The sequence below is a fragment of the Galeopterus variegatus genome, unplaced genomic scaffold (genome assembly GCF_000696425.1).
Source record: "Galeopterus variegatus unplaced genomic scaffold, G_variegatus-3.0.2 Scaffold7363, whole genome shotgun sequence".
In the NCBI taxonomy this organism is placed as follows: Eukaryota; Metazoa; Chordata; class Mammalia; order Dermoptera; family Cynocephalidae; genus Galeopterus; species Galeopterus variegatus.
In genome coordinates this window covers 65,640-80,685 of record NW_007733474.1, presented here as the reverse complement: position 1 = coordinate 80,685, position 15,046 = coordinate 65,640, and the positions used below count along the sequence as shown (strand labels likewise).

Here is a 15,046-nt window from a genome sequence, read left to right as displayed (position 1 = left end):
TTCATTTCATGTGAAAGAGAAATGTATGTCTGTAGAAGGAAGCCCAGGGGTTTGGGGACCATCTCTACACCAGAGGGGCAGGGAGCAGCTGCTCTACTAGCTCGGCCTGGGCTGGTCACTGGCCCCGGAGAAGCACCAGACCCATGGGATGTTGGCCTTTGGGTAGCCCCAGTGAGCCATTCTCTGCTTAAGATGCTACCAGGAACCACAGAGAACCCAGCCCCCCTCCCTCAGCCTCCCACGGAATGATGCGCTGTGGCCAAATGGGTACCAAAGGATAAATGTGCTGTATTAACATGAACACTAAGGACATATGCACTATAGTAGTAAGCACATCATAGATACACAGGATATTCTCTATATAGTCTGAACATAGATATAAAATAAGTTATACTTGTTTTGTTTTCCATCACATAGAAGCACAGCATACAAAGTGATTGGTTCAGTGGCCACAAAGCAAGCTAGGGGAGAGACAAGGAGGCATTGAGAGTGGTGTGGATTTGCCGAGGACACAGCAGAGTCCCTGGTGACCCTATAGGGACCAAGAACCCAGCCCGCTCAAGTTAGCCTTCTGTGAATTAGCATGAGGTCTAATGAGAGAGCTGATGACTGCATCTGAGCTGGGATAATTCAGGCTCCTGGTGGGAGACTGTGCAGGGACAGGCACAAGCAGCATCCAGCAAGCTGGCCCACTCTCCTGCTGGCGCTGTTGAACTTCTGTGATGTTAGGAACATGGCACGCATTGCCAGAAGCCACAGTTTGCTTCTGTGATGTGACAGATGGCCAGACTGATGGCCCACCGAATGCCAACCAGGCCTCCTCCCTTGCCAGCTTGCTCTGGAAGACTGTGAAGGGGCCTCCATGCTTGGCTCATTCTCCAGGGTTTGTCATCAAGTAGCAATGTTGGGACCCTGAACCTAGCCCAGCACAGCACAGGGAAGTCTGAGGTCTGAGGTCCTGGCTCTGAATCCTGTCTCATGTGACCTCTGTAAGTTTGGGAAGCTCACCTAAACTCTTCTGAGTCTCAGGCTCCTCCTGTGCAAAATGGGGGGATGAATGAATACTTTGTATATTTCCCTGGGGCATTAGTGAGGTCCACCTAGAATAATGTACATAAAGTGCCTGTCACAGCTCCTGGCACATAGGAGGGACTGGATAAATGTTGGTCACGTAACAGCATCCAAACATCAGAGGCCAGGTGGAAAGAATGTGAATCTCACACAATCTATGGATTAAAACCACCTTGACTGGTTTTGAGTAGAAGACTACAGGATAGCTTCCTTGCTCTTTCCTATGATTTTTTTCTCTTTTCTTTCAGCCTCTGACTTTCTTTAAAATGCAGTGCCTGCAGAGTTCAAAGCCAGGTGAAGACAGATCAGGAAAACAGAACTCATGGGCCCACATCTCTTCAAGTGTGGGACACGGGTGCCCTGGAGGATGCTTCCTTCCTCACCTCTCCTGCCTGCAGCTCCCCCTTCCCTCACACCTCCCAGCCCCTGAGTAGATTTCTATTAGGAAGCCAAGGGGGTGGGGAGCACAGAAATTAAAGTGAGTTGCCTATTAAGTGAAAAGCTTTTTCCATATGCTCAGAGCCTAGGTGTGGAGGCTCTGGGGAACCTGGGGTGGGTGGATGGCCTCAGGTCTCTGGGGAGTGGAAGATGGAGGGAAAGAGTTTGGAGACACAATCTTGAACCCTGGAACATGGGACTACTCCTGTCCTTCTACCAATCCCCAGAATTTGAGGATGTATCCAAACAAGGGTCAGCCTGGAAGCATGGGGTTCGCTGTCCCCTCTCATCTACAGTGTAGTTCTCAAGATCTGCATGTATGCATGTGTGCATGTGTGTGTGCATGTATGGTCGCTTCTCCTGTCCCCTCCTCTAACACCTGCCTTTCTGAGTCCCTAGTCCCCATCATTCAGCAACTTTCCTTTTGGATGGCGGCAGGAGGTGGGCGGGCAGCTCATTGGGCAGCTCATGCCCCTCCAGCTTGACTTTTATGAGGTGGTTGGCCAGCGCGAACTCCTCATCATCCAACATGCCATCCTTGTCAATGTCAGCCAGCTTCCAGATCTTGCCCAGCACACTGTTGGGCAGCTTGGAGCGCACCATCTCCTTCTTGGCATTAGCGCCTGTGATCTTGCCATCCACTGGAGACAGCGTGTAGAAGATCTCGTCGTACATGGGCTTGTCCCTGGCCACGACCCACTCAGCATCATCAATGCCCTCCCCGGCTCCCTCTCCATAGCCATGCCCGAAGGGGCCATGCAGGGTGCCCTCAAACGCTCCACCCTTCACCATCTGGATGGGCTGCTGTATCTCCTCCTGACGCACCAGCACCATGAGCTGGGCAATGTCATGGGCCAGCATGTCATCCACCACCTCCAGCAGCTTGCTCTTCAGTGGCTGGAACTTGCTAAAGTCCTGGGCCTGCAGCTGGTCCTGGGAAGATGGAGAGAAGAAAAGGTGCAAACAGAATACAATGGAAGATTCGTTTGTCAGGGAGGGCACTTTCTACTAATGCTGGAAGGAAGGTCTGTTTGTCAGGGAGGGCGCTTGCTATAATGCTGGAACGTTCACAGCTGGCTCTTTTCTCCAATGAAAGGAGTTTGGTCTAGAAGCTAAGCTGATCTACATCACAAAATCATCAAAGGTATGAGAGGGGAGGAGGAAAAGGCCTGCTGGGCTGATGATGGAGTTTTTCAGGAGGGAGCAGAACACGGGCTGGGGAAGAAAGAGAATTGTAACAAATACTGGTTTGCCCTATTTATTTTAATCCCCTTTAATATTATTTCAGAGAGTAAATAGTTAAATTTCTCTTTAGGTTACTTTTGCTTATTGAAAGGTGTTTCTTGACGCTGTACCCCTCGGAGACTGAGCTGTGTGGGTCTCCATGTCACACTGAGTGCTTTCACTAAATTACCTCGTTCAGTCCCCCACTGCCCTTCTGGGGTAGGCACATCGCATTCCAAGTGGGTGGAAAAGCTCCCCTCCTGTCTTCACAGGACCACCCATGCCACACCATAAAAGAAATATGCTCTGCTTCACAGGTCTGTGCAATATTGAAAGGTCCTGAGTCTAGAGTACCCAACGTCTTGGCCTCTAGAGGTTGACAAGGTGAGAGCTGTCCACTCCTGTCCTTGCTCTGGCCATAGTGTCTCACGACGCTGGGAAAAGGCCAGTGCACAGGGACAAGCACATTGAGGTCACTGCAGAAAAATCCAGAGAACACACACTGCTACATTTCTAGAGCAAGTGTTAGCCTGGATACTTCCCACCTCCCTTCTAGGGCAGCGCTAAGCAGGAGGCTGTGGGGGCTGAGGCGGGGTGGAGGCAGGACAGACGGTGGCTTTTCTCCAGCTGAGGGCACAACTCATTTTCCCCTCCTCTAATCCTCCTGTCTCTCCTAGCCTTTTCCCTTCTAGGTGTATTTGGTGGGCTCCCATGTGAGGGCCCCAACATCTCCCAGGGTGGCATGGCAGGGACTCCCATCACCCAACACGTCCACCCACACAGGACAGCTGCTGACACTACTGAGTCAGCGTACCTAATTACACAGCAGAGCATTGCACGGGCAAGCAAACGAGAAGATGGAAATCCTTCATGTTGCAAAAGGATTCCTCACGTGAAACAAGGGGTTGTATGGTCCCTTTCAAATGTCATCTTCCCAAATGTTTGCTTACAGGTCATTAAATTCTTAACAGAAAGAGAAACGAAGAGCTGAAGCGTACCAAGCCACGGCTGATTGAGAAACCCAAATTATATTAAAGCAATGTTGAAATGACTGACTGCCTTATGGCAGGGTGAAGGAATATGAATGAATGGGGACATGGATAAATGCAACCTTAGAATGTGTATTTTTAAAAATTTTTATTTTACTAGATAGAAAACTAAACATGCCTCTTCAGCACTATCGTGATGTTCTGAAAACTGTACTCTTAAACTGAGAAACTGGTTCCCAACCCAAAGATCAAAACAGCAAGGGCAACATCATTGCTACTACTTCTGCAGCTACTGTTTTTTGGTTTTCTAGTCCTCTAATTTAAAAACAAAATTATTTTAAAATAACCATATAATCACAGAAGTTGCAGAAATTGTAGAGGGTAGGTCCTTCGTGCTCACTGCCCAGCTTCCACCACTGGCGATTGCTGCTGTGTATTCAGGTAGGGCATAGTCTGCACCCTGCTCCGTGCCAAGGGCCTTGCAAATATTATTTTATTCATGCTCACAACACCTGTATATGCGCTTTGGTAGCCTCAGTTTACAGATGAGGAGACAGAGGCTCAGAGAGAATCCAGTCACTAGGGTGTGGTGGTTTCTTGCTTGGACCCTGGGGACAGCTCCTGGCTTTTCTACTTGCAGCCTATTGGATGCTATATGTGAAAAACACTGAGACCTCAGTTTCCTCATCTGTAAAGGAAGATGAAAATGCCCTCCTCCGAGGACTGCTTTGGGGAAAACCGTGAGAAACCATGTGTGATGGTCCCTGGCCAAAGACAGGGGCCTGGAGTATGCCCCAAAGATGGCGAGCTTCCATGTGGACTTCTGCCTCTCTGTGGCTTATGTCCCAAACCACTCCTAAGGGGGGGGGGCTCAGAGGTAAATGTAAGCACTTAAGGGCCTGGAGGACCTTGGTCAGGGGACCTGTCCCATTCCTCAGGAGATAGTGGGGATGTCAAGCTTATAGTGGCTGTGACTAGGGAAGGTAATAAACTGGAAGTATACACCCCAACTACCATTTAACACTCCCCTGGGGCACTGGGCTCGTGTTTCTCCCCAGACCCAGATATGGCACCTGTTGGGCCAGGGGCAGTCCAGCAGGAAGGACACATCTAGGGCCACCTCCCTGCCTTCTGATTCTGGGTTGAGTTTCCCCTTGGGGGCTGCAAGCATGGCCTCCTCCATACTCAGGCTGCCAGCTCTGTGACACTGTCCCTTGTCCCAGAGCCCCAGACCCTAATTACCTGCATCCTCTTCAGGTTGGGAAAGTCCCCAGGTGAGATCTGGTGCTCCCGCTCGATGCGGCCATAGATCTCAGCCAGGTTATTCACCAGCTCCTTCTTCCTGTTGTCCTTCCCGAACACCGAGGGCATCTCCTTCTTCAGAGAGCTGATGATGTAGGCGTGGACCTGACAAACAGGGCCAGAGAGAAACCTTCCCATCACGACCCTTGGCTATTCCTTCCTCTCGGGCTTGCTCTCACCCCATCTCCTCCCGTAAGTCCCTCCCCCCTCCTCCTGCTCCTCCTTTGAAGTCATTTCTATCTCCACCCTCTCGTTGCCATGTTGTCTGCAGAGTTGGGCTGTTCTCCATCACGTGGGCAAGGTGAGGTTGTGGGGAAGCTAATGTCAAGGCAGTAACAGGGATGGTTATGTTGGTGCTGCTGCGGCTCCTGAAGTCAGTACCACCAGCTTATGTTGGCTGAGCCCTTCTTAAGGTGCCAGGCACTGTGGTGAGGGCTTTGACATTCTTTACTCCACTTTATACTCCAACGATGCCGTCATTTTACAGATATAGAAAGTGGCACAGACAGACTAAAGGCCTGCGGGGGTGGGGACCACACAGGTAGTAAACAGTGGAGTCAGGCCCCAGTCTGGACACCTGACCCCAGAGCCTGTACATGTAACCACTATACCATTCTTCCCCCAGGTGCCAGAGCTGGTGGCTGACACTTGTGACACGGTGGCCACTGGACATTCTCACTTGGACAGGCAGTAGCCTCGTGGTTGGAAGCAGCAACCCTCAGCTCTTGCAGCTGACCCTGCCTCTGCTGCCATCTCCCCAGGGGGAAGCCTCACCTTGGCCAGCCTGGCTCTCTTGATGAGGTCGTTGAGCTTGCGCAGGGCGGCATTTCGGGGTAGACTCTGGATGTCCCTGAATAGGTCCTGCTCCTCAGCCTCAAAGAGCTTCCTGTTGTCAGGGATGAGGAGTGGGTGGGACCAGAAGGAGCCGATGTAGACCCGGATCACCTCCGGGGTGTTCACGATCTTGCCCAACGACCACATGAGGGCCCCGTACACGCGCATCAGCTGCTGCGTCTCGATCTGGTCAGCTTTGTTCAGCACCACCCGCATCTTGTCCTCGTGGTTCTTGAGGGCCTTAATGACTTCTGAGAACTCATCAGAGATGTCCAGCTTGTGGGCATCGAAGAGGAGAATGATGCGGTCCACCCGCTCAGCAAACCACTCCAGGACAGCTGCAAAGTCATACCCTGCCGGCAGAGGGACAGTCAAGGGAGGGACTTTAAGGCTTTTGGGGCAAGGCAGTCAGTTGCAGTAGAAATAACATGCTTGGGAGTCAGGTCTGAGTTCATACCTGGATCCTCCACATTTTAACGGTTTGGCCTTGAGCAAGTTACTCAGTGTTTCTTAGTGTTTTTTTCATCTAAGAAAATGGCCGTAATAGTAATAATACCTAATTAATATAAATATGAGGATTAAATACACTCAGAGCCCAGCACTTAGTAGATGCTCAGTAAATGCTAGTTGTTATTATTAACATCATCATTCCCATAAAGCACAGCCACTATCCAACTCCCCATCTTTGCTTATTGTATTTAGCAGCCAGGGGCCCTGCTAGAAAAGAAAGTATGGACACCTCATTTGATATAAAGACTCAGAAATTTTTTCCAAGGCCTGAAAACCATGAAATCGTAAAACGTAAGATGGCTCAGAGCAAGCCCAGCACTGCGCTAGAAGAAATCTGTGGTTCTTGTTATAAAAACACACAGCTTGCTCTCACTCATGCTCATGAGCTCACTTCTTTCCTTACTCATCAGCTGCGGCACAGAATTCTCAACTTTTAAAACCACAGGGGCTTTCTTTAGGTTGTGACTGGACCTAGGAGGGAGACTAGAGAGCAGGCAAGGTCATTAGACAACTGCCTGTGACTGAGTCAGAAGCTCTGACCGTCTGTAACAGTACCCTCAATTTGAGCCTGAATGTGAATCCCCTGCAATGTTTGTCTAAACTCAGATGGCTGGACCCCATGCCCAGAGTTTCTGATCCAGTAGGCCTGGGGTGGAGCATTCCCAGGAGATGCTGGTGCTCCTGGTCCAAGGACTACACTTTGAGAACCACTGGTCCATAACAACAATAGTAGCACTAGCCACTTGTGAGCAGCTCTCACAAGGTACCCAGCACTGACCTAAGCTCTTTATAATCATGAAGTCCTTTAACCTTCACAAGGACCTTATGAGATACATACTAATATTAGCCCCATTTTTCAGATGAGTAACCAGAGAGGTCAAGAGGTAAAGTAACTAGTCTGAGGTCCCCGCTGGTAAGTGGTGGGGCTGAGATTCTAATCCAGGAAGGTGGCCCCAGAGTCAGTGCTATTAACCACTACACTGTCCTGGCTGTCACTTTAGACTGCACTACAGGCTTAGATGGGGTGGAGGATGAAGGTGGATGGGGCCAGGGGAGATGGGTTTTAAATGCATTTCCCCATGTGATCTTTTTTGAGTATCCAGAGGGGTACATATTGAGGGTATGTTAAAGAATTATCATGGGGGTGGGAGGGGCTTAGCATGGACAGGAAAACTTGCCACCTAAAGCCAGCCGCAGGGGCCTGGGTTCGCTGCACAGCTGCAAGCAGCAGCAGCATCTGAACTTGGAAGCCACCCTGGCCCACAGGCCCAGCCAGCTCCTCCACAGAGCCCAGGAGTCCTGAGCACTCCAATGCCAGGAGGGCCTGCACCCTGCACCCGTGCTCCTCCCCCGCCAGGGAGGGCTCCAGCCTATTTTATTTTCCCTTCAGCACAGCCACGGCAGTGCTGCCCTCACCTCCCAAAGGCAGTCTGTCAGACCTGTGGGCAAAGGGACTAGAGGGCTCAGAAAATCAGGACAACCTAGCCCTCCTGTCCCAACCTCATCCCTGGAAACAGGTCAGGGCTTCACTGTTCTGGTGACTGGAGCCAGTGAGCCCAGCCCATCCCTCCACAGCAGGTGGGAAGGGCAGAAGGGCTCCAGGCCTCTGGCCTTTTGCTGATACCTGTTCCCCAATCCAGCCTGACATGGATTTTAGCCACAGCGGTGCAGGCCTTGGGGAGAGGCCGCTGGGAACTGTTGCTGCTGCCCCCACCTGCCCAGCAAATTCGAGCCCTCAACGGCACACACAGTGTGCCCACTCAACGGTGCAGCCACTCATAACTGGCTAAGGCAGCCAGAGCAGCTGGTGCTGGGCCATTTCCTGACAAGGAAATAGTTTACAGAGGGTGAGAGATGGGCCCCAGGCCATGTAGTAGTAGGGGTCAGAGTCAGGACCAGGATCAGTCTCCAGCCCCAAGCCCAACACTGCAGCAGTCCTCCATGGGACTGGGGAAAGCAAAGATGCAGAGAAGTTGCAGAGAAGAGGCTCAGCCCTCCAACCTCGCTCCAGCTCCTGATGACACCAACGAGGTAAGAGGAATCTGTGTCTGCAAAAGGAGGGGAAAATCCCTGCAACCTGAGAGCCCCCAGCTCTGGGCCGGGTGGGGGAGTGGCAGCAACTTGTCCATAACGGGACAGCCTTCCTCCTATTCTTCCCCCCACCAGCTGGGTCGGGGGCCCCTCGGTGGTCTTGTAGCACTCATGCGTATACCTGTTCCACTGCTCAGCCCACTGAAATCATCCCCCACCACTGCCCCACACCGGGAGCTGGGCAGGGCAGGGGCAGCTCCTGGTCCTCTGTTTCCCCTGTTCCCAGCCTTGTGTCCAGCACACAGCAGGTGCTCTATCTGTATCTGTTGAATGGAACTGAAATGGGAGCCCTGTCCTGCATTTCACATCGGGAAGACAGTAGACAGGTCATCTCTGGGCCTGTTTCCTGGTCTCTAAATTGGAACCAACCAGTGACTCAGTCATTGAGTTGTGAGGATCAAATCAAATAAGAGGACGCAGATGAAATTGTTTGGCTGTGACCTTGGCTGTTGTTATTGCCCCTCCCCCTTTATAAAGAGCTCCTTCTAAGCACCAGTTTCCACGAGATGGGATGTGCTTTCAAGGGGTCAACAGCGGAGCACTGGCTCAGGCCAGACCACCTCTAGTTTCTGCTCAGTCATTAACTTGCTGTGCGTCCTTGGCCAAGCAGCCTCCCCTCTCAGTCCTCGGTCTCTTTGCTTGTCAAACCAGGGCGTTGGGCTGGGTGATCACTGAGCTTCCTTTCTTGGTTCACAAATGGGAGTACAGCAGGATGGATGGAGATTACACACAAGGAAGCTTTTGCAGGCACAGTGAGAAAAGAAGGCTGCAGGCCACTGTCTTAAACATTTCGGTGATGCCTATGTGAAGTCTGCTCCTGCCTGAGGACAGGCAGATGGCTTCTGGGAACCCTTTCTTTGATTTTATAAGCACAGAGTCCTCCTGGTTATCCTCCTACTTCTGCAAATTCTGCATGTTCTGGCAAGCTGCTACCAAAGTACAAACTGAGTAATGCCAGGAGCTTTCTCCCCAGGTGTGGCTGTGAAGACCAGGAGAATCAAACAATGACTCCACAGCGCTCCTCTGAAGCTCAGCCTCCCTATTCCTGGCTAATTCAAAGCTGATGTAACCTCTAGGATGGATATTTGATTATTTCTGCAGACTGGATTATGTGCATCTCCAGGGATGGAGGCATCTCAAAGGCACAGACTGGACCCACTAAGGAAAATGGCATAAGATTAGCTCTCCCCTTTATTTGCTGCATGGTCTTGGGCAAGTCTGAACCTTAATTTTCTCAGCTGTAAAATGGGGATAACAATGACGATTGAATGAGGCGTCCAGTAGAATCACAGCAACAAGATTCAGCAGCAGAGGGAGGGCTGGTCGCACTGTGACGCTTCTGCCCTGACGTCTGGGGTGAACGACAGGCCCCCTCCCCCTCCCTGGTCCCAGGAACAGCTCTGAGACCCACGATAGCAGCTCTAGACCACCTGAGAGAGCTCGAAGAATCATGAAATGTGGACTAGTGGGCAAGGGGAGATTCAAGCCCTAAGAGACAGAGTAAAGAAGCTGTCCATCCTGGAATTTCTACTAGCAAGTGTGCCGGCTCTAAGGGATCTGGTTGGCAGGCTCCAGGCCCGGAAACTGGGCAGCCTGCAGTGATTTGTGGCTCCCCCCACCCCTAGGCTCCAGAGGATTGGAAAATAAATATTTCTAAGTAATGCCAGGCAGGAGGAAATCAATGAGACAAACACAATAAGCAAAGCAACTCCTTAATCACCCACCAGCTTCCTTCATGGTCTGAAATGCAGTTTGAGGGCACTAACATGCCGTTTGTATTTCCAGCCACACGACCTCACTGCATCCTCATAACTCTCCGTCTGCCAGGAGGTGAACAGGGCACACACATCTTACAGCGGAGGAGCAGGACATGGGATGGAGGGGCTGCCGGAGCTCACACGGCCACTGGGTGGAGGCAAACTCAGGCCCAGAACCCCGATCCTGGGCTGGCTGTCCCCATTTTCCTCTCAGCTCACAGCCGAGCGGAGTGTGAGCCTGGAGCTCAGAGGACTCAGCCCTCTAGCCAGGCACTTACCTGCAGTGGGTGCAGTACCTAAAAAGTCCTATCTCTTCCCCAAAAATCTCTGTCAAGATTTAAAGACAGTTCAGTAAGAGAAATAAAAAGGCATCAATTTCCATAATGTGGGAAGAGTTCGGCTGACAGTGAGGAACAAATGTCACATTAGATTTCTCCCAGAAGTAACCATCACAAGTGGCCCGAGCAGGTGGTCACAAGCCTCCTGGAGTGTGTCAGCACTTGGCTGTTCTGCCTGGGCATGTGAGTGCCCACAGGGACTAGCTCCAGTGAGGGTGCCAAGGGACGCACTAGGGATGTGAGGCTGTGAGGGTCAAGCCTAGACCCTCCAAGCTCTGAGCCCCGAAGACCCCCAGAGGAAACCTGTAGATGAGGGTGTTGCCCACAGTTCTAGCCCTGCCCTCTTCCTGGGCAGGTGATGGTACTGTGCTTAGAAGCCACTGGCCCATGGGAGACCAGAGTTCCCATTTCCACCATGTGACCCGGACAAGCGTTCACCTGCTGTGGCCCTGCAGTCTGTGCTGAGGGTATAAAGGCCCAGGTCTTGCCTTTCTAGGGTGGGGCCTGTGGGGATTTCTAGCTGACAAGCAGCCGGGAATCGTGGTTCCTGAGCGCGAAGACGCCCAGGCTTCTTCCGGAGCCTCCCACCCTCTGCTGCATCCTTGCTTTTTCCCAGAAGCGGGCCCGGGGCCAGGCACATCCTGTCACTTCAGAAACTGCCTCCCTGCCTGCCTCTCCTGCCACCCAGAGACACGTGCTGGCTTGGGAGCTCCAGGACTCAGCCTCCCCCCAAGACACCCCACCCCTACCCCCTGCAGGCCAGGGCAGAGGGGCCACACCCTGAGCAAGGACCATACTTTGCCAGGCAGAATGTGGCAGTCCCCTGTTGCCCATTGGTGCCCGTGTGCTGACTTGATCATGCTGCCCCTTTTTTCTGGTGAGGCACAGCCCTGTGCCAGGCATGAGGCTCAGTGAGCGGAACGTGAGCTGAATTCCCGGCTCTATATGCCCCTCAGCCAGGTGCCCTTGCACCAGGTCTGGTCTGCAGGACTAGCCGCCGGGGCCCTGGCCTGCCTGGGGCTGGCTAGAGGAATGGAAGAAGGGCCAATCCACTCTGTGGCCAAACCCAGAGCTCTGAGAGCCTTGGAAAGAAACCATGGCAAAGCGGTTTGGTGCTGTGCATGTGCTTGTTGGGGGCTGGAGGTGTGCATATGCGTGTGTGGGGTGGGAGATGTGGGTATACAAGGGTACTTCACAAAGTTTGTGGAAAAATAGAATTAAAGGATAATATGAATTTTTCTATGAACTTTTTCAAGTCCCCTCCTCTGTGGGTGTGTGTGGAGGGAGGTGTACGGGGGCAGGGTCTGTGCGTCTAAGTATCAGCTGCAGCTGGGCTTGTGGGGAAGCCAATTGTGGAGAAGGACAGGAAGGACTCTTCACACTGGAAACTTTTCTCATTTGGGGTCCCACTGATAACTGAGGGTGTCTGGTGCCCTCCTCCCAGCTTCTCTGGTCTCAGAGTATGAGGCCGGCACTGCCCCAGGATGCCAACGCATTGCGGGCAGCCCAGCTCCTGGCGCTTGTTTTTATCGCAGGCTGCTTCTGCCAGCAGCTGCATTTACACTCTGGACTCAGGAGGGCAGAGAAGAAACTGGTGCTTAGTGAGTGTGAAGAGGGAGGAGACAGGAAGCACAGGCAAGAGCACCAAGCACCCAATGTGTTCAGGGCAGCCACTGAGGTCCACAGAGGAACAGTGGAAAAACAGAAGAAAGGAATGGGATAGAAGCTGAGGAAGGCAGGAGTCCCTGGGAGCAGGGCTGCCACATACGGCTGCACAGGCTGAGCACTGCACAACCACAAGGGAGACCCTCACATAGGTTAACCCGGGGCTGTGTAATGGGCAGCCCTGGCTGGCAGGGAAGGAGAGAAGGGAGCTCACCATGGTGTGACTCAGACCCAGAGCTGAGGTCTGTGTTTCCATTACGGTCTGTGGACTTCACAAGAACGCTACGTGATGCATATCATCTCTTGTTACACATGGGGACACTAAAAATGTGACCTGCTGAGACCCACAGAGGTTCTAAGGCCAGGACTCTGAACCCCTTGCCCAGTGCCCTTGGAAGCCCCAGAGGCTGGAGTCCTCGCTGGACCCACCTGTCAGGCTGCACTGGCCTTACAGGGGCACATGCACTCTCCCCGCTCCCACCAGCCAGCCTTCCTTGAAGAGACATGGGCTGTCTCTTCAAAATCATAAATCTCCTTTAGGCCTAACTCAGCATGAGCCCAGATGAACTACTCGGGGGTGGGGTGGGACTGGTTAGGAGGGCAGGGGTGTTTAGGGAACAAACAGAAGCAAGACAGAGAACTACCTGAGCTGCCCTCCGCAGGAAGGGAGTCAGGGGCTTACAGTGGGCATGTAGGCCGGCAGGAGAAAAGGTGAGACCCCCCTCTTCCCGCGCATGAGTTCAGCTTCAGACCAGGTCCCCCTCACCTTAACCACACAGCCCAGTTAGGCAGCTAGAGGACCTAGTCTCTCCAGGCTGCCTTCACCGGGGACGATGTCCCAGGGCTCATATGCCACCAATGACACAAACTGTGAACACAGTTTCCCACGTCCCCTCCTGATTCAGCGGCTTCCTCTTCTTCCCAGATCTCACCTCCTAAGTGAAAAGGGAGGGGGAGGAGAGCTGGGGGCGGGTTTTTCCCCCCGTTCAGGATTTTCAGCCTCTCCCTTTCCCAACCTGCGCCAAGATGAGGCTTCCCTTAAGGACAGCCTGGGGTTAACTTGGCCCTCAAGCAGGCTGCTGACCAGGAAGGCGTCTCTGCTGTCTTCCGTCTCTACCCCCCGGGGCTGGCTTTGCCACTCACACACATACACAGTGTATCACCAGCGAGCCAAGCCTGGTCCTGTCACCCCACACCTGCCCTCATCGGGAGACAGCTGCTCTCTTCAGAGAGGAGGTCAAGGCGGCTTGCAGGAGCGCTGGGCAGAGCCCAGCTCTGGCACTAGAGGCCTCCACGTGGGCCAGGGGCCTGCACACTCGGCCTCATCCGTGCATAGCCATGGGACCACTTGCCTGTCACCCTGGGAGGCCGTCGACTCTCCTTGCAGGGCCTGGGGGTGAGCAGGCGCTGGCCTGGGCAGGCCATGCTGTTGGGGTAATGGCTTTCTGGTCCCCCACTACAGGGGCACAGACATGGGCAGGACAGACTTGTGTCTGCCCCAGCCAGGGCCACAGGGCCACAGAGCCCCGGGAGCCGAGAAGCATGCTGCCGGGAAGCAGACAGTCACCTAAGGTCAACTTGGGCGAGTGTTCCAGCTGCTTCCCAGAGAACCCTGCCTGTCCAAAGCCATCTCTTCCCGGAGGCTGACTTGAGTGCTGACTTGGCTCCAGGTCCAGCAACCAGCTCCAATACTGGGGTCAGTTCAGCTTTATCTGATTTTCTTGCCACAGATACAACACATGGCACAGAAAGGGGAGGGAGTCTACCCAGGGCACACAGCAAATTGTCACAGGAGGGGCTGAGGGTGGGAGCCAGGAGCAGATGTTTTTAGCTTTTTACAGCATCAGTCTAGCATTTTAGTGCTAGAAAAAAAACCAGTGATGATGGAGAGGAAGATAATCTATCACACCTCATGTTTACTGGATGCTCGCTGTGTGCCAGGCAGGAAGCTTTTTACCTCTATTATTTCTTTTAATCCTCAGTCTCATAAGATGGATAGTACTATTTCTCTCCATTTTGCAGATGAAGCAATTGAAGTAAAGGAACCTGTCCTGGGTTGCTCTGCTATGATGTGGCAGAGGCAGGCCTAGAGCCCTGCCAGTCTGGCTCCAGAGCTCTAGCTCCTAACCACCATGCCGGATGACCGCCCTTAATGAGCAATTACCCCCGTCTGCCAGGAGTGGACCGTTTTCAGAGTGCTTTCTCATACCAGCTCCCTCCTCTCATGACCCACAGCACATTGCAGTCCTCTGCCATCCTCGGCCACAGCACCCTCCTGTTGAGCTGAAGTTCTCCAGATGCATTTGCTCCTGGGGGGCTGAGGCTACAGGAACATGAGGAGCAAGCCAGGGTCTGGCCCGTGAAGGTGCCTCTTGGAGAATGAATAAACCCGATGAGGTAAGGCAGATATTGGTGTCTCCACTTCACAGATGAGAAGACTGAGGCTGACTATCTCCTCAGCTACAGTGGATCCAAGAGAAGAGACAGCAAGGCCCTGGCTGCATCTCTTCCACACCTGAAGAGGACATACGGAACACACATGGCCCTTCCAGGTGGCTCGCTTACCTCGGCTGATCCTCTGCTTCTCCCCAGAGAGGATCCCTGGTGTGTCAATGACGCTGATGCTCTCCAGCACGGGGTTGGGCAGCTGGGCGCACACAAACCTGCACAGGCCAGAGGAAGCCAGTGAGCCGCTCACCCCCCTTCCCTGGCTCAGCCCCATGACTCCTACCTCTTGTCTCCCTCCCGGGTGAGCCGCAGCTGCATGGCGCTCAGTCCCGAGCTGGGGTTGACAACTGACCCAGGGGCAGAAGAACCCCAGTTCTCT

General features: G+C 53.0%; 1 protein-coding gene across 1 annotated transcript in view; it reads right to left on the bottom strand.

Moving 5' to 3' along the window:
* Positions 1-264: 264 nt before the first annotated feature.
* Positions 265-15,046, bottom strand: part of EHD3 (EH-domain containing 3) — a 31,344-nt gene continuing 16,562 nt past the window's right edge. Inside the window, exons 3-6 of the mRNA XM_008591876.1 lie at positions 14,785-14,882; positions 5,799-6,211; positions 4,965-5,129; positions 265-2,442 (exon numbers count right to left, since the gene is read on the bottom strand). Coding sequence (XP_008590098.1) covers positions 1,915-2,442; positions 4,965-5,129; positions 5,799-6,211; positions 14,785-14,882 — 1,204 coding nt within the window. The 3' untranslated portion in view covers positions 265-1,914. The remainder of the gene's footprint in view (positions 2,443-4,964; positions 5,130-5,798; positions 6,212-14,784; positions 14,883-15,046) is intronic.